Here is a 27,226-nt window from a genome sequence, read left to right as displayed (position 1 = left end):
ACCCAACAGTACCTTTCTTTAAAATGTGTATTAGCATTTATTTGTGTAAATTTCAAATAAATTCAAGTCATTTATATATCTAATCCTGGGCAAGGTTGCGGCACTGGATGCGGGCGGCACAGGAACGGGCATTGTGGCAATCGATGGTGGAGGCCTACGTCCAGCAGTGGACGAACTCAGGCTGATTATGATGATATATCTAACTATATAGCAAATGTGTCTCTAATTTAAAGAAAATAAAACGATTGTCTACGAATTAGATTTGCAAACTTTAGAGTTTTTAAAATACAAAACTTATACCTCCCTCCTCTTCCCCCCGGACTGCCGTAAGGTGTAGACGTCTTTCGTGTGTTTTGTTTTTCGACAAAAAATATATTAAATTTAAATCAGTTTAATGTGGACAAAATAATAGGAGTGCATAAAAGTGTGGAGTTAATAAACAAAAAGAAGAAACAAACAACTATGATCGGACTTATGCGACCCTGGTACCGTGAGTCGAACAAAATTATTTTGTAATAATAAATTCATTAAGAAGACCCCGCCCACATCGTTGTAATTGGTCAACCCTACTTTCATTTGGTTTACGGAAGACGCGCACACGCACTTCGCTACGCCCTTGAGATTAAGACCCGTTCACACGGTACATATTTATATTTATATAAAAAAAAAAATATATTTTGAACTATTTCTATATTACAAAGTACAACTTAAGACGATGAACAAATCGCAACCAGAGGACATGACAGAATCCAACCCACAGACGTCTTTAGTCACAGCGCGCGACAAACGAAAAAAGGCAAATGTAGACTTTAGTGTCGAATTCAACTATTTTAAAGAGGAGATGAGGGAGCTCATTATCTCTAGAACGTCGGCACAAGAACAAGAACTTAAAAAGATTGCTCCAACTCTAATAGAAATACAGCAATCTAATCGTAATATAGAAAACTCAATAGCTTTTCTCACGGCGCAGAATGAAGAATACAAGAAACAAATTGAGAAACTGCAACGTCAAGCACAAGAGGATAAAAAATATGTTACACTTTTAGAAGAAAAAATTGAAGACATGCAAAAGGGAATGAGAAAAACTTGCTTTGAGGTAAAGAATGTACCAAAAAAAGAATCCGAAACAAAAGAAGATCTAATTGATATGATAACGTGCTTAACAAAAAATATTGGATGTGAAGTTGATAAGAAAGACATAAAGGACATCTACAGAGTCCGTGGAAAAACGGATGGAGCGCAAAAAACACCTATCGTAGTTGAAACAGTCTCAACTATCTTAAAAAATGACATACTCAAGATGTCTAAAAGCTTCAATATACGACATAAAGATAAAATCAGTGCTCGCCATTTGGGACTACGTTCTGGAGAAGACACACCAGTATTTATAACAGAAAATCTAACAGCAAAGTCAGCCAGACTGTACTTTTTGGGTAGAGATCTGGTAAAATCTAACTCCTATAAATTCTGTTGGACTGCATACGGGAAGGTATATGTCAGAAAGGACGAAAAGTCTCCTGTTGTACTAATTAAAAATGAATCGCAAATTCAACAACTAATGCAAGCTGGCTGACTATATGATCTTCAACCTTTTAGTATTTTTATTATTTATATTATTACCTTTGTGCGATTTGATTTGTTTTACATATTGTATCAAAACCTCATACGCTCTGAAACAATATTCACTCACAATTCCATTACTTCACCAGTTACCTTCATGTGCCAATTCATAACAAATATTAACCTATCTCTGCCTCTAAAAATTAATTGCAAACTAACATCTGTTTTCTCATATGACCAACAGAATATACATAAAATAAATACAACTAATATATCTTACTTTAAATTATATCATGGATAATCAACTAATTACTTTACATGAAATAGACGAATCTAGCTCTGCAAAATCAATAATTTGTGATATAGATGATTTGAGTATAAACACAATCTGTAAGAGTGATCTAACAGTTATAACTCAGAACATTAGGAGCATTTATAAAAACTTCGACGATCTACAAATTTCATTAACCAATTTTAAAAATGACTTTGATGTATTAGTACTAACAGAATGTCAATTAGACCTTAATAAAACAATTCCTATGTTAGATAATTATACAACATATAATACTTTAAAACACTTAAACAAAAATGATGGGGTTACTGTATACGTTAAAACTGATCTTAGACCTAAAATATTTGAAATTGATTTGGCACATGCATCTTGTGTACAAATAGATATACTTAATTACAGCATATTAGGAATATATAGATCACCCTCAACAACGAATGCTGAAAATTTCATTGACTCACTTCGTTTACACCTCAATACTTTTGATAAGCATAAAAATATTATATTAACGGGCGACTTAAATATTAATCTTATACCTAAAATCAACGAATCGAGTACAGAATATAATAACAGACATAATTACCTTAACATGTTATCTGAACAAGGCTTACTACCCGGACATTTAAATCCAACTCGAGGAAACAGTTGTCTAGACCACTTCATGTTAAAACTAGATAAGATGATTTCTGCTACGGTAGCCACCTTAAATACTACAATTACAGATCATCGAATGATTTTATTATGCTTAGCTAAAGTTAAGGACGTAATATCCTCCCCTAGCACTAAAACTATATTCGATATGGAAAACGCCTTAATCAGCCTGGCAAATAAAAATTTATCCGAACTACATTATGATGACCCGAATAAAATAACAGAAAGTCTTATAGAAAAAATTAGTGAATCAATTAGCGAAAACACAAAAACAATAAAAAAGACTAAAATTACTAGAAATATTAAGCCTTGGATTACGACGGGTATATTACGCTGTATTCGGAACAGAAACAAAATGCAAATGAAACTAAAACTAAATCCTTGTGATGAGATTCTGAAAATAACTTATAAGCGGTATCGCAACTACTGCAATAACCTTATTAAAAAACTTAAACGTGACTATGAAAGAAATTTATTGTTAGTAAAAGACCCGAAAAAACTTTGGAATAATATCAAAAGCATTGCTCACATTAAGACTGACAAGAGCGCCAACACTGAACTATTAAAAATTGACCAAGACCCTCTCGTGTCTGTAAATCGTGTGAATACCTACTTTGCTAGCATTGGAGAGGAATTAGCTAAAAATATTTTAAACGACGCTCAAACAATTCCCAGTGATACTAACGAAAATAAGTACAACTCTCCAAATCACCTTACATCTTTAGCCATGCTCGACACGGATGTTGAAGAGGTTAGCCATATTTTAATGTCTCTAAAATCTGACAGTGCGGCAGGCTGGGACAATATAACATCCAAATTTCTAAAGTTGGCAAAAGAGATAGTCGTTCCTATCATTTGTCATTTGGTGAACACTTGCTTCGCGAAAGGAATTTTCCCAAAGTTGTTAAAGAGATCAATTATTACACCGGTATACAAGGGTGGTCACCGTGACGATGTAAGCAATTATAGGCCTATCTCGGTTCTTCCTGTTGTATCTAAAATTTTAGAAAAACTGATGAATAAACGGTTAATAAATTATTTTAACAAATATGAAATTCTATCTCGCTCACAATATGGATTCAGACAAGGGAAATGTACACAAGATGCAATTTTAGAATTAACTTCAAAAATAACTGATGCTCTAGACCATAAAAAGAAATGTTTGACCGTATTTTTGGATTTAAAAAAGGCCTTCGATACCGTCTGTGTTACCACCCTTATCAGAAAATTGGAAAGACTTGGTGTAAGGGGAAACCAGTTAACCCTACTACAAGATTATTTAAGCAACCGTACTCAAAGGGTAAAAATAGGAAAATACACTAGTGATGATCTCAAAATATCATTTGGTGTACCACAAGGCAGTGTTTTAGGCCCCACCTTATTCTTAGCGTATCTCAATGATTTGTGCAACCTAAATCTAAATAAAGGACACGTTATATCGTACGCGGATGATACAGCATTAGTCTTCGTTGGGGATACTTGGGAGGAAACACGTAGTGCAGCTGAACTTGGTTTGCGCAAAGTAACAAAGTGGCTTAAATCTAATCTATTAACTCTAAACACATCAAAAACCAATTACATATGCTTTTCAATCAACAACCGTACACAACCGTTAAACTTCAATATAAAGATTCATGACTGCAGTAACGTGAATAACGACTGTCTCTGCCCTAGTATTGAGCAAGTTGGTTGTACCAAATATCTTGGACTAATGATCGATCAAAGATTATCTTGGCACAATCATGTTGAATTATCTACAAACAGAATACGAAAACTGATTTGGATTTTTAAAACTATCAGAAACATAGCCTCTAGTAAGCTTTTAAATCAAGTGTACATGGCTCTTGCGCAGTCGATTCTGACATACTGCATCCCTGTTTGGGGTGGTACTAACAAAGTTAAGCTCTTAGAGCTAGAACGCACCCAACGATCCCTAATAAAAGTCATGTACCATAAGCCCTATAGGTATCCTACGAGATTACTTTACGCTGACAGCAAGTTGTTGAGCATTAGGAAATTATACATACTACACTTGTTAATAACAAAACACAAATCAGTTTTCTATAATTCTAAATTGGATACTAGAAGAAGCAAAAAAGCAATCAATGAAGGTATGGTAAAAACATGTTTTGCTTGGCGTCAATATAAAAAACAATCAGAATACATATACAATAAAACCAATAAAATTCTAAATATGTCACATTTGAACCTACATGATTTAAAAAATATTGTTACGAATTGGCTTAATCAACTAGAATATGATGAAGTAGAAATGTTACTTAACGCACCATAACAGACACATTCAGAAACAAAATAGACCAAAATACTCACACTACTAGTTCCACGCATACACTTTCGTGCACTTGCAGTTTAAACGCACACAACACAACACAACAAACACGCGCGCATTAACACTTAAAAGCAAACACACATGCAATGTATTAGTCTAAGTCATAACGAAATGTAACAAAATAAAAATGTATAAAATTTCATATGTTATGGAAGAACGGGGCATCCTGACACAAGTATGTACTTACTTAAAAGGGTGCCTCAACCTAAAATTTGTTTGTAATAATTGTGTTTTGAAATAAATAAAATTTATTTATTATTTATTATTATACCAACTCAGAAATATTCAATAAAAAAACATTCACAGCTTAGTACATTATATAATAGAGTAACAAATCTTTTGGAGTGAAACAAAACACAATCAAACTAGTTTCATACCTACTAGCCAGGTAATTTCTAAGTATTCTGCGATCTGTACTTTACTTCAGACCCGAGAACCAGTAATTATAGAAGAAGTAATAAAGTCTAGTATCCAATTACGAGCGCAAACGTGGCGCCATCTGACATTAAAATCGTAAAACTTGAGTAAACCGATACTTGATGTCGGCAATAGTTATTAGATTTAAATTATTAATTAGTACTTGGAACATACTTAGCGCATTAAATATTCCTGAGAAAGTTTACTGAGAACTTACGAAATAACACGTTTAAAAATACATCTGTTTTTTAAAGAGACGGAAAGGTCTGGCTGTTTGCAACTTTTTTAAGTTCAGCATCAATTTTGTTATTAAAAAAAATATATTGGAGACCATAGATATATCAAGAAATATATTTGTCATAGTCTCACTTGCAACGAACTTAAATAGAATGGACGTCCAACAAAACGTCGATGCAACTTTCAATTCAATACTTGACCCTAATCTTGTCATTGAGGAGTCTGAATATATTGGGGTCAATGTACCAGTAATTGCCTACATCGCCTTGTTAGGAATTCATTTAAAAACTTATTGATATCAATTGAATTACGAACTAGAACGTCAATACTTGAAATTGAGTGCAAGTTTTCAATAAATCGAGCAGTTTTTTTAACATAATTTAAAATAAACAGGAAATTATATTTAACAGTTATATTAAAACTAGCTGCCGCCCGCAACATGGTCCGCGCGCAATTAAAAAAAAAGATAATAAGTAGCCTATGTGTTCTTCCAGACTGTGATCTACATCCATGCCAAATTTCATCGAGATCCGTTGAGCCGTTCTTGAGATCCCTTCAAACAAACATCCGTAAATCCATCCATCTAAACATTCGCATTTATAATATTAGTAAGATTGAATTTAATCAACATTCCGTAGCCTTACTTTACAAATTAACGAAGTACCGAAAAGTAAGTTGATATAACATTTTTAAAAAAGGAATTTCACTTTAAAAACTGTAAAAAAGTTAATTTTCTACATTTACAACTTTCTGCCACATATTCTTGTATGGCAACACATCTTATCTCAATCTAGATTCTCTCAAGTTTTGGTTAAAAAAACACTTAACACACTTTTAAGTACAACATGTTTAAATATGGCCGCTTTTTTTATTAATGCTACTGTGAATTTACTTAAAAAAAAAAAACTGCACTAGAAACCAAAATCTCGAACGTGTACTTTATTTGAAAACCCTTCAGCAATATTCACTTTCTAAAAATCAAGCTTCTCTCTTGAAATAAAAGGTAACTAAAACAGCTAATATTTCTATATGGTTTGTTTTACTTCCACTGGAAAAACATCAGCTGTGGACGCGGTCATTCGAGTTGCGAGCTCCTTAGTGGAAATGAGTTTTTAGAGATTGCGTTTCATTTTCAAACTAGACGGTTGCGTCATTTTACATTCAAATATAGTCTCGTTTACTCGACCAACTAAAACAAAAGTTCGATCAACCTGAAGCCAGGCAAATCAATTCACAAAACCTGTACTGGAGTTAAAATGCGAATATTTAACCTGATACAAGAAAACTATAAGGTTATCGTTATATAACGATTGTATTCGTATTATATTTGTTGAAAATTACTTATTTTATTAAAAGGTGGCAAACGAGCAAGCGATCACTTGAATTCGCCGAAATGGCGAATTAACCGCTACCCATAGACATCATTCATTTTACATCAGCAATTGCAGATGCATTACCTACCTTTAATCAACGGAGGAGACGCACAGAAAGAGAATATTTTCTCCTCCTCTTCTTTTATAAGAAAAGCGTGGGAAGGGGAAGAGGAATAAAATTAGTTTTCCGGTACCACACTCATCAAACGAAACGCGGAACTTCCACTTGACGCCTGTCTTCTGTGCGATCGTGGTATTTCACCGGGGGAGACGAATTCGTGAAAGAGATGTTGTTGCTGGCGGCGTCTACAACTATTACTTCATTAATATGTTACAGAATTAATGTATCTATAAGATTAATAAAGTTGGAATATCTGCATGAAATATGGATGTAAAAAATCATATTTTACGAACATGATCTATTTGCGTATCTTATATTCTTTTATTATTGTCAATCTGATTGTCTCTATTTGTTCGCAAGTCGGCGTTTCTTCTCGTTAAATCTACTTTAAAACAATTACGGGACTATTACGATATACAGTTTTAAATGTATAAATTAATATCTTACTCGAAGACAAGCGAGAGTGTTTTTCAAACTATGTAGAACAAATTGCTTGTAAGAACTCGACACGTCTTCAGGAATCTAGATTTACCTTATAAATAATGGTGGTCGCTGGCTGCAAATAATTCTTGCCACTGCTAGTTTCACACGAAGTCAAAATAGGGAAGCAGAGCATTAAATGTTGCAGTACCACCATTTAACGTAGACTTGCAATAAAAGTAATATCGCCTTATAGAAAATAGAATTAAAAGTCAATCTAATATAATATATAAAATTCTCGTGTCACAGTTTTCGTTCCCGTATTCCTCCGAAACGGCTTGACCGATTCTCATGAAATTTTGTGAGCATATTCAGTAGGTCTGAGAATCGGCCAACATCTATTTTTCATTTTTTTTTTAACTGCGCGCGGACGGAGTCGCGGGTGACAGCTAGTAATGTATAGAAGTGACAGTAGCTTTCGGCATTACACGTGCTCTTTCTATATATTGCTGCTTTTTTCTATATATTATTTTGATACATTTTGTCGATTCTACTAGCGATATCAACAACTTTGTTTATCGGTTTTTTTTCTCTCTGTGCAGAAATAGCAGTACTAAACTATCGTACTGCTTTACAGTTCTGTCCTCGTGCGATTTTAACGGAGAGAAGTGCTCGTCGGCGCTGAACTGTGAAATGCGAACATCAAGACAGTAACAATAAATCACTTCAAAGATTGCAGTTAAAAATGACCAGAGAGGAATACACCCGCATTCCATTAAAGATTTACTGAGTAATTTACGAACGCACTTATAGACTTCATTTAATCAATACGGGAAATGTTTAGTGTTGATTTAGTAGAAAAAATCTCTGTTAACTGCGACATTTAAATACTAACATTAGCAGTCCATTAATTTATATTTATCATCCTAAATACCTCTTTGAGTGTAGGGGTAAGGAACTCATTGTGTGACTTATGCTCTTAATTGGCAGCTATGCTGCAATCAAAGACATGTTTAAATTAAAGACAGACCTATATGACATAAAAATTGTTTAAATATTCTAACATGTTACTTCAATTCTCTTCTTTTTAAATATAAATAACGTTTATGTAGTTTGCCATAACATAAATTAAGTAAGTAAAATTACAACTCTTTTTCTAAATAACAGCAATATAAAATTCGTTTCGTTCATCTTGTTCGCAAAATGCATAATGCAAACTCATGACATGAAGTGTTCGCGAACCTAACTCAAATCAACGTCATGTTTTTTTTCTCTTTCGAATATCGAATAAACATTTTCATTTAAAAATATGACAATGATGTTTTCAAATAAATGACCAGGTTACATTAAAATATTTGACTTCAATCCATCATCAAAGTTCAACAAACTCTTCACTTTTATTATTATACTAGCTTTTTCCCGCGACTCCGTCCGCGCGGAATAAAAAAAAAAGAAATGAAAACGGGGTAAAAATTATCCTATGTCCTTTTCCTGGTTCTAAGCTACCTACGCACAAATTTTCAGCTAAATCAATTCAGCCGTTCTTGAGTTATAAATGGTGTAACTAACACAACTTTCTTTTATATATATAGATGGTTAGTTTCAAGATCGTTTGTTTACTTTTCAGAATAAAATGAAAACTTTTTTTATTGTTAAAGTTATATTGAATAAATCGTATTATAAAAAAAAAAAAAATTAAAAATTTTAGTGTTTCATGAATCTCGTAATTGGTAATGAAAGAATTCAAAGTCATTTTTTTTTAATTAATTCATCAATATTTTACTAATTTACCCAAAGTTTAATTTATTTAAGCAAAGTTTAAATTAATTTTACCAAAGTTTAATTTAATTTCAATTAAATTAATAATTAATGTCGATATTTTTATTACAATTCTGATCGATTTAAGAATACTTCATGACCTAAATTAATTTCATACACAAATTTGCTGTTAAATTTAATTTCATCGCAGATATCGGAAGCACTGTTATTGTTTTTGGAGCATTTATAATAAGAGTAACCAATTAAAATACCTTTAATGCTAAAGTAGCGGTTCACAATGACCTAATAACAGAGAAACGTTATGATCGTAAAGCTTTAACGTAACTTTATAACTTGAATACTGAAACAGGAAACACTTAAGTATTATAAAGGAAGTCTAGTGTATTAATTTTACAACTTAATTTATGCTTACAGAAAGCAATGCCTATTTCTGTTCTAATAGAAATAAGTTTTTAAGCGATTGGTTTATTTAAATTTTACTGCAAGTCAAATTTGAAAATCAATAATAATTAATAACTATAATGTTGTTTGTTAATGATCAAAGTTGAGGAAAATGATACTGTGTCCTGCAAATTAACACATTGGGATATTTTTATCAAATATGTTTATTCCTAACTTTGCAAGGAATAGAAGTTAAAGTTTACGATTCTGATTTTAGCGCATGGATAAGTTTCTGTTGGAATTCAATTACTGAGTTTATTGACCTCTGTGCAATACGCGCTGGCATTGGGCCGAGGAATTTAACTTAATACTTCATAGATCGATTATCTTATTATTTTGCATAAATATATCTTCTCATGTATCAAGTATGGATCAATTGGAGAAAATAAAATACATTATTAGCCATGCTTCAAGGCTACAGATTTAAATTGTAATTGAATTTATTATTCAGGTAGTTAACACACTAGTTAAGAAAGTAGTGACGACAAAACTGTCGAATGACAATTTTACCCGAAGTCATCAAGACTTCACATAGAGTGGAATATTCAATTAAATGTTATTTATTATTTCAAGTTAACATTTCTATCTCTTCATATTTATAGCTATATAATTATTAACACATAAGCTATCAAACTTCCTTGTCAATAGACGAACGTTTACCCACACTACTCCATGTTGACTTAATCAACTCACCCGCTCCTCCTCTAATGCAAGTCTCGGATACCCATTGACTCGCATTCCAACTTAATTTTGCCTCTAAACGTATCAGCGTCAATAAAACTCTTTTGTGTGCTAATTTATTTTGTCAATTGTACATTTAATAGTATTTAGAAGAGAGATACCGGAATTTTCAACTTTCAAAATTTCACTTAAACTTATCACGATCGGACTAAGTCATTTAACTTGACTTATCGTTCTAAGTCTCCGTAGTGGGTTAGTGGGAGTTTACAGTTTGTCGCCAGATTTTTCTATCCTTCGCAGTTAGCTTGGATTCGCGATTCGCGATTCCTTGTGCCCACTTTAGAGCTTCCCAAGTGAGTAGGATGCTTCGGGATATCTCAATACAAAGTGTGCCCAATCCAAGACCACTTTAAATTGTTTCCGTTATTTAAAATTAACCAGTTTATAATTATGCGTGTAAGCCGTTTATTGATGGTAAATATTCCAGCAAAATGTCCGATATATCCGGAACATATAATTATCATTTAGAAACCGCGCCTGTCATCGACCGCACGACAACGCTTACAGATGAATTGTTTGTTGCGGAAAACTCAAGCGAAACATCTGCTCAGTATGATGTTAAATACCGGAAACTTGTTACCAAGTATTAATTATTTCATAATTTTGTTATGCATTCATGTCTACTTTTTGCTTTATAATTCCAAGATAGAAATATAAGTCATTCATTTAAAATATTTTTTAATCTCACTTGATGCACGGATGTTTGTTGGAATGTAACTCAGGAATGGATAAACGAATCTCGATGAAATTTAGCATACATATAGAACATAGTCTGAAAAACTCATAGGCTCCTTAGTAATTTTTTTTTTAATTCCGCGCGGACAGTGTTGCAAGAAAAAGCTAGATTTAGCTCACGATAATAGTCGACCGATGGGATTTAAACCCAGTATCACTTGATCCGTATCCTTAGAATTTTGATTTAAAACATTTGCGCTTCAATATAAGTCAATCCATAAGTCAACTATATAAAATACGGATCTCGTACGCGGAGTTATTCAAACTATTTCCATTATTCCTTCGACTTCTCACTTACTGGAGTTTATCCGCAGTACTGGCAATAAGTTCCGTTCAAAATACTGACAACAATGAAATTCTACATCAAGGGACCCGTCCAATCGTACGTGACCTCCCATCCTTCCTTGTACACTTATAAAATTGCATTCTTGAAGAGTATTTATATAGACATCTATGGTTGTTTGTATTTTGGCTTTGTCACTGGCAAATCTTATCCGCCCGTTTGCATTTTATCGAAAAATATCATTAATACTAGACACATCACAAATTGACGGGTTATATTATGATTTTTTTTTTAATATCATAAGGTGGCAAACGAGCAAACGGCCACCTGGATTCGCTGCAATAGCGAGGCAACCGTTGCCCATAGACATCCGCAAATGCAGATGCGCTGCCTACCTTTAATCAACAGAGAAGAGGACGCACAGAAAGAGGATATTTCTCCTTCCTATGCGTCCTCTCCTCCGCCAAATCCACTTCCCCTTCCCATCCTTTCCTAATAAGAAAAGGGTGGGAAGGGAAAGAGAACTAAAATTAGGCCTCCGGTGCCACACTCATCAGACGAAACGCGGAATTGCTTCCAATTCACGCCTGTCTTCTGTGTGTTCGTTGTATTTCACTGGTCGACCCGGCCAATTCGTGCACCCAACAAATATTGTTGTTGCGGGATCTACCACTGTTAGAATATTTAATAGCGACATTTCATTTGCTGCGCAGCCAATATAGATAGCAGCGATCACCAAAGAAAATACTAAACTACCAAACAAATATCATCATTAAAAATTGGTTTAACACAATACTTGTGAATAAATTCGTTCTATATGCAATTTGGCGAATTTTTACGATATGACTGGGCAAATTGTAATCCGGCGAGGTATACAATTTATCGGTGATATCCACTCGTTCAGCCACAAGATATTTCTACGCGAAGGTATTCGCATCATGACTCGCCTGCAACTTTGTATTGAACTGATTATTAGAACGCCTTGAAAAATAAACATATATGGGTATCCGTTTTGTTTGCAATTACGTCACAAAAAGAACTTTGTTTGTAGAGGTAGAAATGTGTTAAAACACATCCATGCGTACATTAGAACTTTTTTACCGTCTTTTATAAATAGCAACAATTCTCGAGAATCGTCAAATTTCTAATTTAAAAGCTGATACAACTTTTTTTAGATCATTATAGTAGAGATATATATATAGTAAATTTTCAGCTAATTTACCAGTTTTTTATCAATATCAAAAATTTAATCTGGATATAAGAATAAGCACAGCAAAAATCAAGCTATTTTTATTCTTGTCTTTTACTCTAACTGTTTGAAAATACTATATGTCGCCCGCAACTTGGTCCGCGCGGAATAAAAAAAAAACTTAATAAGTAGCCTATGTGTTCTTCCAGACTATGTTCTACATCTGTGACAAATTTCATCGATGTGCGTTGAGCTGTTCCGGAGATACCTTCTAACAATCACCTATCCATCAATGCATGTAAACATTCGCAGTTATAATATTAGTAAGATAATCTCCCTTTGTTGTGTGTTGTGTGTGTTTGTAATGTTTCATATATGATAGCCTAGTACATATTTTCCTCTTCCAACCTTTTCCAATAATCGCTCCTCGAATCAATTTACTTTGGTTCCTTTATTTTTAATATTTGATTGATGGGTGTATTAAGATCCATGTCGTCAGTTTTTATTTGCAATCTGGACACTTTGTTGGTATCTTGAATTCCACGTAAATTAAGTTTTTTATACTTTTTTTTTGAGACTCTTATAATGTCACTTACAAAACGTCCTTATGGGAAGTCCAAGTTTTAAAGGTTATTAAAACAGCTGCCGTATTCGTGTAAGTACATGAACAAATGCATTAAAAATTGTATAGACTCAAGGTACTCAAGGTATACTGACCAATCTAATGTTATCAGGGTTACAGAAAAAATGCAATCTAGAAGCCTTCTTTTTTAAAATAATGTTATGAAGTAACATTTAATTTAAATTTTCATTTAACCTATTACAGTTATTTGTAGCGTTTTTTATCTAGCTTCTGTGAACCTTCTTGTTTTCAATTAGCGTCTCAACAAAAATCTTACATATATACAAACTATTTTTCCTTCCAAAACAACGGACCTCCGAAACTTTGGCTAACAACAGTCAGTTGAAATAAAAATAACAAAAACATGAAGCATTCTCATCGGACCCGGAGTAATCAGGAAACGCAGACAATGAATGGATAGGACAATAATGTTGCCGGCAGACCGTGAAGCGACCTGCGCTCTGCTCGCCGCTGATTGGTGGACTCCAGCGCGGTACGCCATTGATTTTACTTTAATATTTACAAAGAGACAGCACAGAGCTTTCCATAGTGACGAAACGGGTACGTTCACCTCACAGTAGTTTATGGTGAAAGATGGTGGAAAGGAATCATAAGTTGCTAAAGTCCTACGTAGATTTGGATGACTCTATCCCTCGATGGTAACCATTTTCCGTAAACTTTAGATATACTTCTAATAGAAACGAAACCTAAATTCAAATTACATTATTTACATTACAGAGTTATATATTTTAAGTTTGTTCTAGCGAGATGTTAAATAAATTAGTAGAGGTACCTTGGGTTTCCGAGACCAAAGACCGTGGGTCTTCTCTTGACAAAACAGAGATAAAAATGTTTTAAACGGTTATTTCGGTCTCAGAAACCCACCGTAAGAGGAGCTTATTCTTTTTAACCTTCAAATTCTTCAGAAAACTAACGTGTTGATTGACGCAGAATGGATATTGTTACAGAACGTCTGTGGCATCACCTTGTTTGTTTGGTTTGGTTTTATTCCTTTTTTTGTGGACCACAGCAGCGATCGTATTACCTCCTTCATTTTTTTTATCTTGAAGTCCAATATTAAAAATCCGAAAATATGTAATGTACAGAAGTGATATAACTGTTTCTTTTATTAAATAAACTAGCTATCGCCCGCGATTATGTCCGCGCGGAGTTGAAAAAATAAAACTTAATACGTAGCCTATGAGTTCTTCCAGACTATGTTCTGCATTTGTACCAAATGTTATAAAGATCCGTTGAGCCGTTCGAAAGGTATCTCCCTTCAAACAAACATCCATTCATCCATCTAACATTCTCATCCGCAACAACGACAATGCCAAATGGTATCTGCCCACCCCTCTGGGTTACTGTCGTGAGTTATGTTGTAGTTGTTGGTAATTGCTATTGTGAATTGGGGTATGATTCCTTTTAGAAGTTTTATTTAGTTATATGATAGAATAAAGGTCACGGTCGACTCTTCGTTGTGCTGACGACTTGATAAGTGCACTATAAACTTATAACTACATGTAAAACTTTCTTGAAATTAATTCTATGAAAGAATTTGAACCACACTCAATATTTTGGCAATCATCTCACTTCAATCTAGTTTATTTAAACATCAAGGATTCTTATATAACTTTTAGGATGATCAAAATTCGCAAATCACGTTTCGTTTTCTAAATGTGTCAGAGAAAATGTTACATCGCAAATCGCGGGATCGAACGGGCCTATTCAGACCGAGTTGAAGGAGCCTATTCAGACATAACCGGCCTATTCAGATTAAATTAAATCCACTCACACCGCTCGTTAACGGAATTATGGCCATAAAAAAGCTGCTTTGAGATCCTGACAATGATTTGACGACTGCTTGGCATGTGTTTATTTAAATAATTACAATTTTATGGTAAAGTTAACGTGTGTTATGCTTTTTATTTGCAACGGTATATGAATGATACAGAAGATTTCGTTTCAATTTACTAGTTAAGTATTCACTTACCTACAAATTAAACTTAACTGTAATGTATCACATCCGTAGTTATCTTAATAAATATTACCTAAAAATTTAGATTTTTCTGAATGAATTAACTACGGAGAGTTAGTACTACAATTGACATCAATGAAGGCCATATCAGAACACTTACTATTTTTACTAATAATACACAAAAACTAATAATAAAGTTTGTTTAACGTCTTTGAATAACATTTTTAAGAAATTGACACCAATTTATTATAAGTACACTTATTAGCACAAAGCTTTCACGTCCAAAAAAGGTCCGCAACTCGGCAAAATATTTATCAATGCAACTCTAAAATAAACAAAAAAAAACATAACAAGTTTTCTCTTTAGCGTACAATAGTATACATAAGTAATGAAAGCTTACTCTATTAAGTACAGTTTATTAACAAGTATACAAAAAGAACATCAGTGAAAACGAAAGTGCCGAACAATTACTAATAACAAAACACTGACGATTGCACTTTCGCTTATGAGTGTACCGTTGTCAAAGTAATATTGTTTCTTTATAGAAGACGATGGCAAGCGAGTGTATCTTTAATGAATAGAAAAGTCGACTCATAGAGAGATGATCCCAGAACATCCCTTATTTTGACTAATTCCCTTTTTTATATCAAAAGGTGGCAAACGAGCAAACGGCCACGGATAGAAATCCACAAATGCAGATCTTTATTCAACGGGGAAGGAGACGCAAAGAAAGAGGATATTTCTATATATAACTTCAAACTTTCGTGGTTTTTACATGGCGCATGCAACTGTGCCGAAATATCGGGAGCTCGAACAGCCTAATCGTGGTAAGAATCCCGTTTCTTACGAACATTATATGAGGATATTTCTCTTTCCTATGTGTCCCTTCTTCCGCCAAATCCACTCCCCCTTCCCATTCTTTCCTAATAATAAAAGGGTGGAATGCAGAGGAGTATTGACCTCCGGGACATCTTCTCTCTGGCTATGGGATTGCACCATGCGAGTGGGACAACGCTATTGTGATTTAAGACGAGTACTATGCGTTACAAAATACTCTTAAGCAACTACTGACGCATACAGTGAGATTGTGTATCGAATTCAAATCGACATGGGATTGATTTAATAATAAATAGGCGATGTTAGAAAACGATTTTAAACGCATTAGAGAAATGCGCGCGTAAAAAATATACGAGTACATTATTGTAGAGTTGACAAAAATTGTATTGATACATGTCTCTATTTTATTAATAAGAAGGAAAGAGATGTCTATATTTAACACAAGTCTCACTACAGTGGAGTTTTATAGTCATAACTTTTATGGTGTACGATATAATAGACTAGGTGGTAAGCGAATTTAATTCTTTCACTGTACATCAAACAAAGTATTGGAAAGTTTGTAACGGGCTCACCAACATTCGTTCAAACAGTTTGTCATGTGAGAGAGAGCTTTCACACAATCTCACGACTTGTGAGATAATGTCGTTACATCGAATTTGCGGTAACAAAACTAATCGAATGCATTTTATTTAGATATGGTAAATACTATGTGCATAGATTATGACCACACATTTTATATATTATTGTTATGTGCCTACTTGATAAATATTAAACCTTCATATTTTATATATGTATTTACATATAGTCTTACTAATATTATAAATGCGTATGTTTGGACGTATTGAAGAATGGTTGGATGGATGGATGTTTGTTTGAAGGTCTCTCCGGAACTGCTCAACGGATCTTGATGTAATTTGGTATGGATGTAGAGCATAGTCTGGAAGAACACATAGGCTACTTATTAAGTCCTTTTTTTAATGCCTCGCGGACATCGTCGTGGGCGATAGCTAGTTTTATGTATAAGGCAGAAGAGGAAAAATATATAACTACCCTTCGTTCATCAATATATTTTATGTAAACTTTTATGTAACGTGTATCGTCGTCACGTGATTGCATTTTAAGTTTATTATAGTCGTAACTTAATCTACACTTAAGTGGTTTAAGTTATAAATTATTATCACATTAGGCGTACATAAATTTTACCGGCGAAAGCTTAGCAACTATGTAGAGACTACAAATTAGTGATAAATTTAAATTTAAAATCTTTTTCTAGCACCTCTTTATAAATATTAGGTCCTTACATATGAAATTGGCGTTTTTCGTACTGGCCACTTTAATCACGAATTTCTCCTCTTTGGTAAGGAATTCCAAATTCAAATTTGTACAGCTATAGACTCATGTATTTGTGGTTCGATGACCGTCATTCATTTGTTTTTTTCTTCTGTTTTTTTCTGTTTGCGTCACTCATTTTACAAAATGGAAAACTTAAAATATCGCATTATTTACGAGTACGAGTTCCGCCGTGGCACTAGTGCTGCGGAAACGACTCGAAGGGTGAATGATGTGTATGGCGGTCGTGTTGCAAAAGAAAACACAGTTCGTTTTTGGTTCCAACGTTTTCGTTCTGGAAATTTCGATCTGCAGAACAAGCCCCGTGGACGGCCTGAGACTCAAGTTGATAATGAAGAGTTGAAGGCTATTGTGGAAGCGGATCCATCGCAAACCACGTCCGAGTTAGCTGCAGGCTGCGATGTTAGTGATAAAACTGTTTTAATTCACTTGAAGCAAATTGGGAAGATTAAAAAGCTTGAAACGTGGGTACCTCACGAATTGACTGAAGCAAACCGGCAAACGCGCGTCGACTGTTGCGTTACATTACTAAACCGGCACAATAATGAAGGTATTTCAAACCGAATCATTACCTGTGATGAAAAATGGATTCTTTACGATAATCGGAAGCGCTCAGCGCAATGGTTGGATCCTGGCCAGCCAGCCAAATCCTGCCCCAAGCGAAAATTAACCCCAAAAAAGTTACTTGTAAGCGTTTGGTGGACTAGTGCCGGTATTGTTCATTACAGTTTTCTCAAATCTGGCCAGACTATTACGACTGATGTCTATTGTCAGCAATTGCAAACCATGATGGAAAAGCTAGCGGCTAAACAACCTAGGCTGGTCAATCATTCCATGCCACTGCTGCTTCACGACAACGCTAGACCACACACTGCGCAACAGACGGCTACTAAATTAGAAGAGCTTCAATTGGAAAGTCTAAGACATCCTCCGTACTCCCCGGACCTTGCTCCAACAGATTACCATTTTTTTCGAAATTTGGATAACTTCTTGCAAGGGAAAAAATTCAACTCCGATGGGGCAGTCCAAATCGCCTTCAAAGATTTTATTGATTCCCGTCCGACTGGTTTTTTTAGTAAAGGGATCAATGAACTACCTATGAGATGGCAAAAGTGCATAGAAAATAATGGTTCATACTTTGATTAAATAAATATATTATATTAAAAAATATTCGACTTTTTGTTCCTCCCATACAAAACTCCAATTTCATATGTAAGGACCTAATATAAGACTTTAATAGGTAATTGCTTATTTATCTGCGATGGAGAAATATTGCCCATGTTTTTGTACGCCGAAGATCAAATTTTTGTCCTTAAGGCGTGAGTAGGGAAGGTAGTTTTGGCGGTGGAGGGGCTGCTTAGGAAAGAGAAATATTCTCTTACGGTGCATCCCCTCCTTTGTTGATTAATGGTAGGCAACGTATCTGCAATTGAGGATATCTATGGGCAGCGGTCACTTCGCAATTTTGGCAAAATAAAATGGCTGCTTGCTATCAGCCACTTTATAAAAAATTCAAACCCAAGACCTGCAGATCACAAGTGCTTAACCCCTGAACCATCTGCATAGTTAACAATATGTAGTTTTATTTTAAAGATAACGGTTTACAAACGAATTCATATTAATTTAAAAATATAAAGAATGTTCAATTAATAAGCAAGTTTAATGTGATTACGACTTAATGGCAAAACATTCGTCTCGAGTATAAATCGTTTATTATAAGATAAATAGTATATTCATCCACCCGAGGGTATAACGTAAACTAAATTATTGAACATTAAGAAAAATAATTTGATGATTGCACGTCAATGTGAAAGGCAATTTATGTACATTGGAGTATTATTAAAGTCATTTTAAAATTTGTGGGTAGTTATAAAAGAAGCTGTGATTTTATAATTGGTTACATATTTTCGTACATTTAGAAAAACTCACATGTTCGTAATTAAGTTAAGGTAATATTTCTATACTTGCGTCAATTTTGTAAATATGATAGATATTGTACGGCCATTGAAAATAGGAATCTGCTTATCCCATATCAATAAAGTAGCTTAGTTATTCCTAAATGAATACTTAATAAATGTACTAGTCTCTTCAGAATAACAGTCACATAAAAACTGAGTTAAATATTAAAATAAGTCATCCGTAAATTAAGCATTAAGCTTAGCAACCGTTACGAGCTAAGTCAAGCCGAAAAACCGTTGCCGCGGATAACGGGCAGCTCATAAAACACAACGCCGCATCCATAAGATTACGTTAAATAAGATACCACATCCAAGTGTCACTGTAATGTAGATACTCGTAATCTTTACATCTATTATTTTATTATGCAACATTTGAGAAGTTACTATTTTATGACCAAGAGACAAGATTAAGTGATGTGCTAGAGGACAGACATACTTGCAAAACGTATTTGTATTAAACTTTTTTGTCACTTGACTGTGTCACGAATAAGTGTATTCACTTGGATTAATTATTATAATTCTGATACTGTCAAATAAATAATAAATAAAACTAGGATTTCTATTTAATAAAAGTAATATTTCACTTAATATCAGGCTATAGTTTTTGACATATAGCTTAGACTCGTAACGCAACCTTCGAAGCGAATCAGAACCAAAGCAAACAAACGCGAATAAACAAAAGAGAAAACCCATAGATTCATGAAATGACTGAATGGTTTTCTGGAATAAATTCCAGGATAAGTAACGTAATTGGATTCGCTTTCGATACGCTTTTGCAGTAGTGTGCTTCATGTATTAGATAATTTGTCAAAGTGTTAATCATTCTCACGTATTATTGACATACTTTAGTTTAATTTTAACCTATTGGCTTACACCCGGAAGATATTTGCGTAGGCGATATCGGGTAAGAGGGCATCAAACAAAACACCGGAGAGAATAAACATTAAACATTGCTCGATTGCCACTCGTTATTCGACTCGCATTCCGCACAATGACTGACAGCAAACGATGTGACAATCAATAAAAAAAGAATTCGCAAATTGAATGCTCTCACAAAAAGCACAGTTAAGCGAGAATTGTAGCTTCCGAAACTTTAAAAGCAAGTTATTTAAAATTTTAAAAGCTTTAAGGTAAGATTCAATTTTGCTTGGCTGACAACGTGCATACAACCGTTAAACAAATCTGATATATTAGGATGGAAATTTGACAAATTGTCGCACAAAAGATTTGTGTTTTTGTCGAAGCTCTGAGGAAATTTGTTCCATTTCCTTTTTGTGCTTTTGTGTTGTAAATCAATCTATTTTTACTTTATGTCATCTAAATTATTCTCAGTTGTACTTTCGATGTCACAAGTTTTTTATTTATTTTTTAACAATTTAATGTTATGATGTCTAATTTAAATGTAAGAAAGAATATTTTTGAAAAACAAGAAAACGTTTGTTTTTTTTAATAATTACATTATCAAAAGGTTCAATAACATTTTTGTTTACATTCTAAAAAACAAGTGAACACCGATAAGACTAGCTTACACAAAACAAAATGACGCGTTTTTTTACACAATTTGAAATCTATTTTAAACAAAAAAAAACATTTGTAATGGATTGACCAGGATAGCATAGACGATGAGAAAGTCATTCAATACAAACATGGGCCGGCAGAACTTTCGTTGGCGCCGATTTACCGGGTCAGGGGTCACGCCCTCGAAGTGTCAAGGCTGATCGCCGGCACGCTGACCTCTATAGCTTTATGATAGCCTGGTACAATCACCTACTTTACATCGAAAGCTCTAGGAACGAATCAACTTTAATTTTTCATAATGTTATTCTAAGAAAAAACTTTAAAGGAAGTTCTTTGGTACCCAGTCCTAGTAAGTCACTAAGGAAAGCCCTTAGCGTAGGTTTATTGTTATTTTTCAGGCTGCACTTTTATATCGTATTTTCTTCGGTATGAAATTGTAGCCTAGGAATAGACTTACAATATCACAAAGGCAATCGAGGCGGTTATTCGAAAAATTATATGTACAATTTTCGCACGGCCCCAATTCATTGTGGCTCAGAAACATACATTCGCCTGCATTGTTATTATGTTGGTAACGCTGAGTGCAACATTGTCCACGTTTTCTTATGAATACAATCGTTTTAGGTCAATAGCTGAAAAGATTCGTAATAAAATGCTTTTAACACTTCTTTAACTATTTAGTAATTTTACTAATATTATAAATGCGAAAGTTTAGATGAATGGATGTTTGTTAGAAGGTACCTCCGTAATGGTTCAACGGATTTTGATGAAATTTGGCACAGATATAGAACATAGTCCGGAAGAACATATAGGCTACTTATTTTTTTATTCCGTGCGAACGGATTCGTGGGTGACAGCTAGTTTCACCAGGTCCTATCGCTTTATATTTTTTTTATAACAGTTTACGAATAGTATCTAAAACTTAAATATTAAGCAGTTATAATTTCAAAATAATAAACTTTCCCGCCCATATTTTCTCCAAGAATATTTTCTCAAGAACGTCCTCTTTAAAATGCTAGTTATTTTACGTATTTTCGATTTAATGATTTTCTAAAGATTGCCCTTCTGATATACAAAACGCTCGAAAGTCTAAATCGTGCGCACAATGTGGGACGGAGAAAATCTAAACGCTAACTTAGACAATCTCCTAGACATAGACAATACGTAATTTATGGTAAATAGGGTCGTCGTCCAATTAAAATGCAGAATGCAGGGACGGCCATCTTAGATAGAGCTAGTTTATGGTAAAATAATGGAGGGAAATGTGACAGGAATATTGGCGTAGTAAAATTTATTAAAAGAGATATATTGTGAGTAAGCGAATTATTTATTGGTATAAACAATTTAAAAATATTTTGATATACATGGAAATGTTTTCCTTTTTAACTTAATCTATAGTAACATCGCCGTACAAGTATGTTTTTTTAACAAACTAGTCGTTTTTATTTATAAATTAAAAAAAATTGACGATTCGAGCTCTTACTATTTCTCAGCGATTATTATTTGCCGGCGCGGCGTAATAAAACTGTCCCTTTCAATATTGACTTATTTTATTCTTTGTTAATACAATTTGCGAATTATTTACTGGATATTTCTGGCCGAGCAAAACTGATTGCAGACGACGACGTCCGCTGCCCACCGTCCCGCATACCACGCTCGTCTCTTTTAACTACAACTTCCTATTTATGTCATTCTAGTACTTTTTCTTTTCATATAATGACCAACAAAATATGCGAACAGACACGGATTTTCCCAACTTCTACAATCAAAATATTATACAAAAAAATGTTGTCTTAACGTAATCTCATATGTTTCTCTTCATGTAATTTGACAATGGAAACAAACGGCATATGATCTATATAGATAGGTTATTGCTTGGAAATGACAGCTTTTGCTTCGTTCCGCCATATTAACAGTTCATTCTATCTAGTATCTTAATAGTTTGAATCCTCACCACTGCTACCGTTAGCGCCAAAATAGCAAAAAACAAATAGACACAAAATACAACTGCTTGTAGCCTGTCCATGTATAAATATTTACTAGAAATAAAGATAAAACTTTTTAAAGAGTCTTAAATATAAAGTTTATCTCGTAACATGTTTTATGTTTGGGTTTTTAATTAATTTAAATTTTAATGTGCCCACCTGATGGCTGACTTCTCAGAAACTTTGCCGCATTTAGAACAAGGTATAATCTGAGAAGGGTTACCTTAAAATCTGACCAAAAAAAGAAAAACAGACAGAAATTTTATATGGAGTGGCTACTTGTTTTGACTTTTTTAGTTTTACATCCATTAAAGATATGTTTGCTCGTAAAGATGCTGAACATCTCATGAAGTAAAGTGATAAATTGCCACTTTGCTAAATAGCTGTCACTTACGGCCCTTCGTACACAAGTTAATGTAAGTCGACGAAACTAATATCTTATAGTTGCGTCCGAGAAACAAAACGTTGAATATTCGACGCGTTACATTGCCTAAGTCGCTTAACGACTGAATTCATCGGATTTCAAAGATTGACGTTGCTTTGTGTAAGAAGGGCCTAACGAAATTTTAACTGAGTATGTGCTAATAACAAATCAGCAGCAAACTTAATAAGTTGAGTTGAGACAAACATGTCAAACTTTCACTCATGAATTGATCCTCATTTCTAATCATACACTTACAGGTGTAGATCCCGCAACAACAATATTTGTGGGAATTGGCCGGGTCGACCGGTGAAATACCACGACCACACAGAAGACAGGCGTGAAGTGGAAGCAATTCCGCGTTTCGTCTGATGAGTGTGGTGCCGGAGGCCTAATTTTAGTTCTCTTTCCTTTCCCAACCTTTTCTTATTAGGAAAGGATGGGAAGGGGAAGTGGACTTGGCGGAGGAGGGGACGCATAGGAAGGAGAAATATCCTCTTTATGTGCGTCCCCTTCTCCGTTGATTAAAGGTAGGCAACGCATCTGCATTTGTAGATGTCTATGGGCAACGGTCGCCTCGCTATGTCGGCGGATCCAGGTGGCCGTTTGCTCGTTTGCCACCTTTTGATATAAAAAAAATCATTACTTCATCATTAAAAATAAACGTTGTAGTAACCAATGCTTAAGCAATGTTTAACTACAGATTAATCATATATTAATATGTTCGAATTTTCGGACATCGAGCATCAGCCGCCGTTTAAAACCCTCATGTTTCACAGAGAAAGTGTATACGTTTGGAACACTTTAGCATGTCAGTTGTGATATGTGATCGAGACGCGAATGGAGGCATTCGTGCGATGCACCGGAACTAATTTTGACTCACTCCAGTTTACAAATTCACCTAGTTTTTTTTATTAACTGTGTCGTTATATGCAAATTTTATAGTTCGTTCGTAAGCAGAATGTGAAATTTTGCGTTTGTAACTATTTAATAATATTAAAAAAAAAAAAAAAATATATTTTGAAACTTGTTGTTTTACCATTTTATTTCTAACATATTTTATATAATTTTTTTAAGCTATCTTTGACGAATATTAATTTAATTTTTATCTAACAACTAGCTTTGACCCGCAACTCCGTCCGCGCGGAATAAAAAATAGAAAACGGGGTAAAAATTATCCTATGTCCGTTTCCTGGTTCTAAGCTACCTGCCCACCAATTTTCAGTCAAATCTATTCAGCCGTTCTTGAGTTATAAATAGTGTAACTAACACGACTTTCTTTTATATATATAAGATATAGATTAAAACTCTTGGTATAAAATTAATATCTTTGTTTCAGACTTTGAACATGGACGACTGAATTGCCGGGAAAAGTGCAAAAGTTTTTACATAAGTGAACTTCATAACAATAAGTGTAAATTATAAATTTTGAAAAATGGAGTCCAGATTGCATGTTCTTGCTGTATCAGCTTTAATTATAATGGGTAAGTATTTAAACGCGACAATCAAATCTAGATCTAAATCCTTTTTACTTAAGGTCTAAAAACATCAGAACATAAAAAGCACCGTTGTCATTTTTTACAACACTGTAAGATAAACTTTTTATGTTCTCCCAGTCTTAATAAAAGAATTTACAAACATTGTTAATTTTATACGGCAGATTGATGCGTGCGTTGATAATTCTGTTAGTGTTTTTTCTTTCAACTATAACAAGATGCAAACTTTATGGTGGCATATGGTTAACTGTCAAATCCGTGCAGTTAGTTGCCAAATGGGCCGACTGTGTGGAACATCCCACATATAGTTCGACCTAAAACTGCGCAGTTTTTGAATGGCTGTATACAAAGATTTTTATTCTATCCTTTACACTTTGATACTACTTCTAGACTAAGTCAATTTTATCTTCATTACCGTGGTCCAGTATAGACGAAGAGGTTGTCAATTATGTTTAATATCTAATCATGTTTAACAACTACCATTATTCAGTTCCGTTGATTCGACTTCAATTAGTTAAAATCTACGGGATACTTAAATTAACAACCAGCGCTACAATTATATTGTTTTTATTTTTAGTTTCTATTCAACATAGGTCCGTGATACACCGAGTTAAAGAAATTACTTTCAAAGTAATCAAATTATTAACTCCAAAATTAAGGACACAGTTCCTTTTTTTGACAATGAAAAAAATATATCAAACTAGCTTTTACCCGCGACTCCGTCCGCGCGGAATAAAAAATAGAAAACGGGGTAAAAATTATCTTATGTCCGTTTCCTGGTTCTAAGCTACCTGCCCACCAATTTTCAGTCAAATCGAGTCAGCCGTTCTTGAGTTATAAATGGTGTAACTAACACGTCTTTCTTTTATATATATAGATGAATACATTTTAATTCTATTTTTAGAATTGAAAATAACGACTATTTCAACGAAGTCACTTTCAAGAATACGGTATAGAATAATTTATGGTCGAAAATAATTAAAGTAAAAAAAATGTTGCTCGATGTATCGCCACCTTTAATTGATTAGAGTCTGACTGACAAGATCATTGGTGGTTAATGGCGTCTAATGTCCGCGGGATCGATGATCTGTAGATCTATGATCGATAGATCCATGTCCGTCAGAGAGCGGTAACGAGTTCCGACAATCACTTGTTATACGAGGAACCTTTCAGACTGCGTTGATAAATATTCACAACTCTATGATCATTAGTGAAGTTATATTATTTTTAAGATACAGAGGGTATGACTATATGATTTTATATCGGTCTTTTGCCAGTGGAATCCAGCACTAAGCGTGACAAACGTGTCGGAGCGGGCGGTGACTTATCACATACTATCACGTATGCTGAGTTATACTGAACCTGTTTTTTTTCGCTGGCGAATAAACTTAGCGGTACCTTAATCTACAGGGTGATTTTTATTAAAAAAGAATTAATACGTATATATAAACGTATTTACATCTATTAAAGTTATGTATTATATATCAATTCACAGAACAACTTTAACAAATTCTACCTATATAGGTAAACATAAGAAAAGTAATGCTCAGACGCATTAACCTTTACTACAAACTTCTGTTTTATATAATAACGTGTGGTATAGACTTTTCTGTTTCAAATGCAAAGATATATATAATATGCAATTTTTTTTAAGTTAATAATTATTTATAACTTTTGCGTCACTGAATAAATTGAAGAAAAGGAAAAATAAACATCCTGTAGCGTTCGGCGTAGTGCCAAATGCGCATCACATCGTTAACGCAAACCCACATAGCAGTTATTTTATCCTTAAACTAAATTGCGATCGAGAACACGAGAAAGTGGACGATTATTACGGGAAATTAAATTATATTTAAAGCAAAATGATAATGTAAAGCTTTTCTCTTTTCTTCCTCTATACTTTATATGTTCCATCTCTTTCATGTAACGTAATGTGCGAAAGCGTGATGTGACCTTGAAATTTCACTTTCGATTTACTTCCATTAGCACTAATGTATAGAGTAATCTAGTCTACCTGATGTTGGATGTGGTCGCATCTTGGTGTATTAAATACATTAGCTAAGTCTAAACAAAACTAAAACTATAATAATGGCCAAGTATGATATAACCTTTAAAGATAGTATAATTTCTACTTAATGTCTTATACCTACAGAAACAGTTTTTGAATTCCAATATTATTAAGTGGTACTATCAAGAAAAACTAGTTAGCAAATCATATAGAAAAAGAATTGTAGATGTTATATTTTAAACGGTACAAATTTTGACAGCTGTCACTTCGGTTGTAATGCTCATTAATATGACATTTGACTACCGTCTGATTATGCGATCACTACCGGTTTTATTATTTAAAAAGTAGAATTTAATTTTGTTATCTTTGTCACGTTTGTTTATGGTAATAAAGAAAGAGATAGCAATCCCCTAGCCTTTTAGACAACCTAGATGTCATGCTGTGAATTTTTAAATCGGTTTCCATTT

General features: G+C 33.9%; 2 protein-coding genes across 2 annotated transcripts in view; both read left to right on the top strand.

The window, feature by feature from the left end:
* LOC106720538 (serine protease inhibitor dipetalogastin) overlaps positions 1-27,226 on the top strand; it is a 50,407-nt gene that overhangs the window by 5,874 nt on the left and 17,307 nt on the right. The window contains exon 2 of the mRNA XM_045684506.1: positions 24,595-24,739. Within this exon, the coding sequence (XP_045540462.1) occupies positions 24,691-24,739 (49 nt within the window). The 5' untranslated portion in view covers positions 24,595-24,690. The remainder of the gene's footprint in view (positions 1-24,594; positions 24,740-27,226) is intronic.
* Positions 716-1,573, top strand: LOC106714715. Its single transcript, XM_014507820.2, has one exon. The coding sequence runs from the start codon at positions 716-718 to the stop codon at positions 1,571-1,573; it is 858 nt and encodes a 285-aa protein (XP_014363306.2).

The sequence above is a fragment of the Papilio machaon genome, chromosome 26, assembly GCF_912999745.1.
Source record: "Papilio machaon chromosome 26, ilPapMach1.1, whole genome shotgun sequence".
In the NCBI taxonomy this organism is placed as follows: domain Eukaryota; kingdom Metazoa; phylum Arthropoda; class Insecta; order Lepidoptera; family Papilionidae; genus Papilio; species Papilio machaon.
The sequence above is the reverse complement of the archived record's forward strand: the minus strand, read 5'-3'. Positions and strand labels throughout refer to the sequence as shown.

Bases quoted from the DNA above. Each gene is read 5' to 3' on its own strand.
- LOC106714715 (XM_014507820.2), top strand. From the start codon at position 716: ATGAACAAATCGCAACCAGAGGACATGACAGAATCCAACCCACAGACG.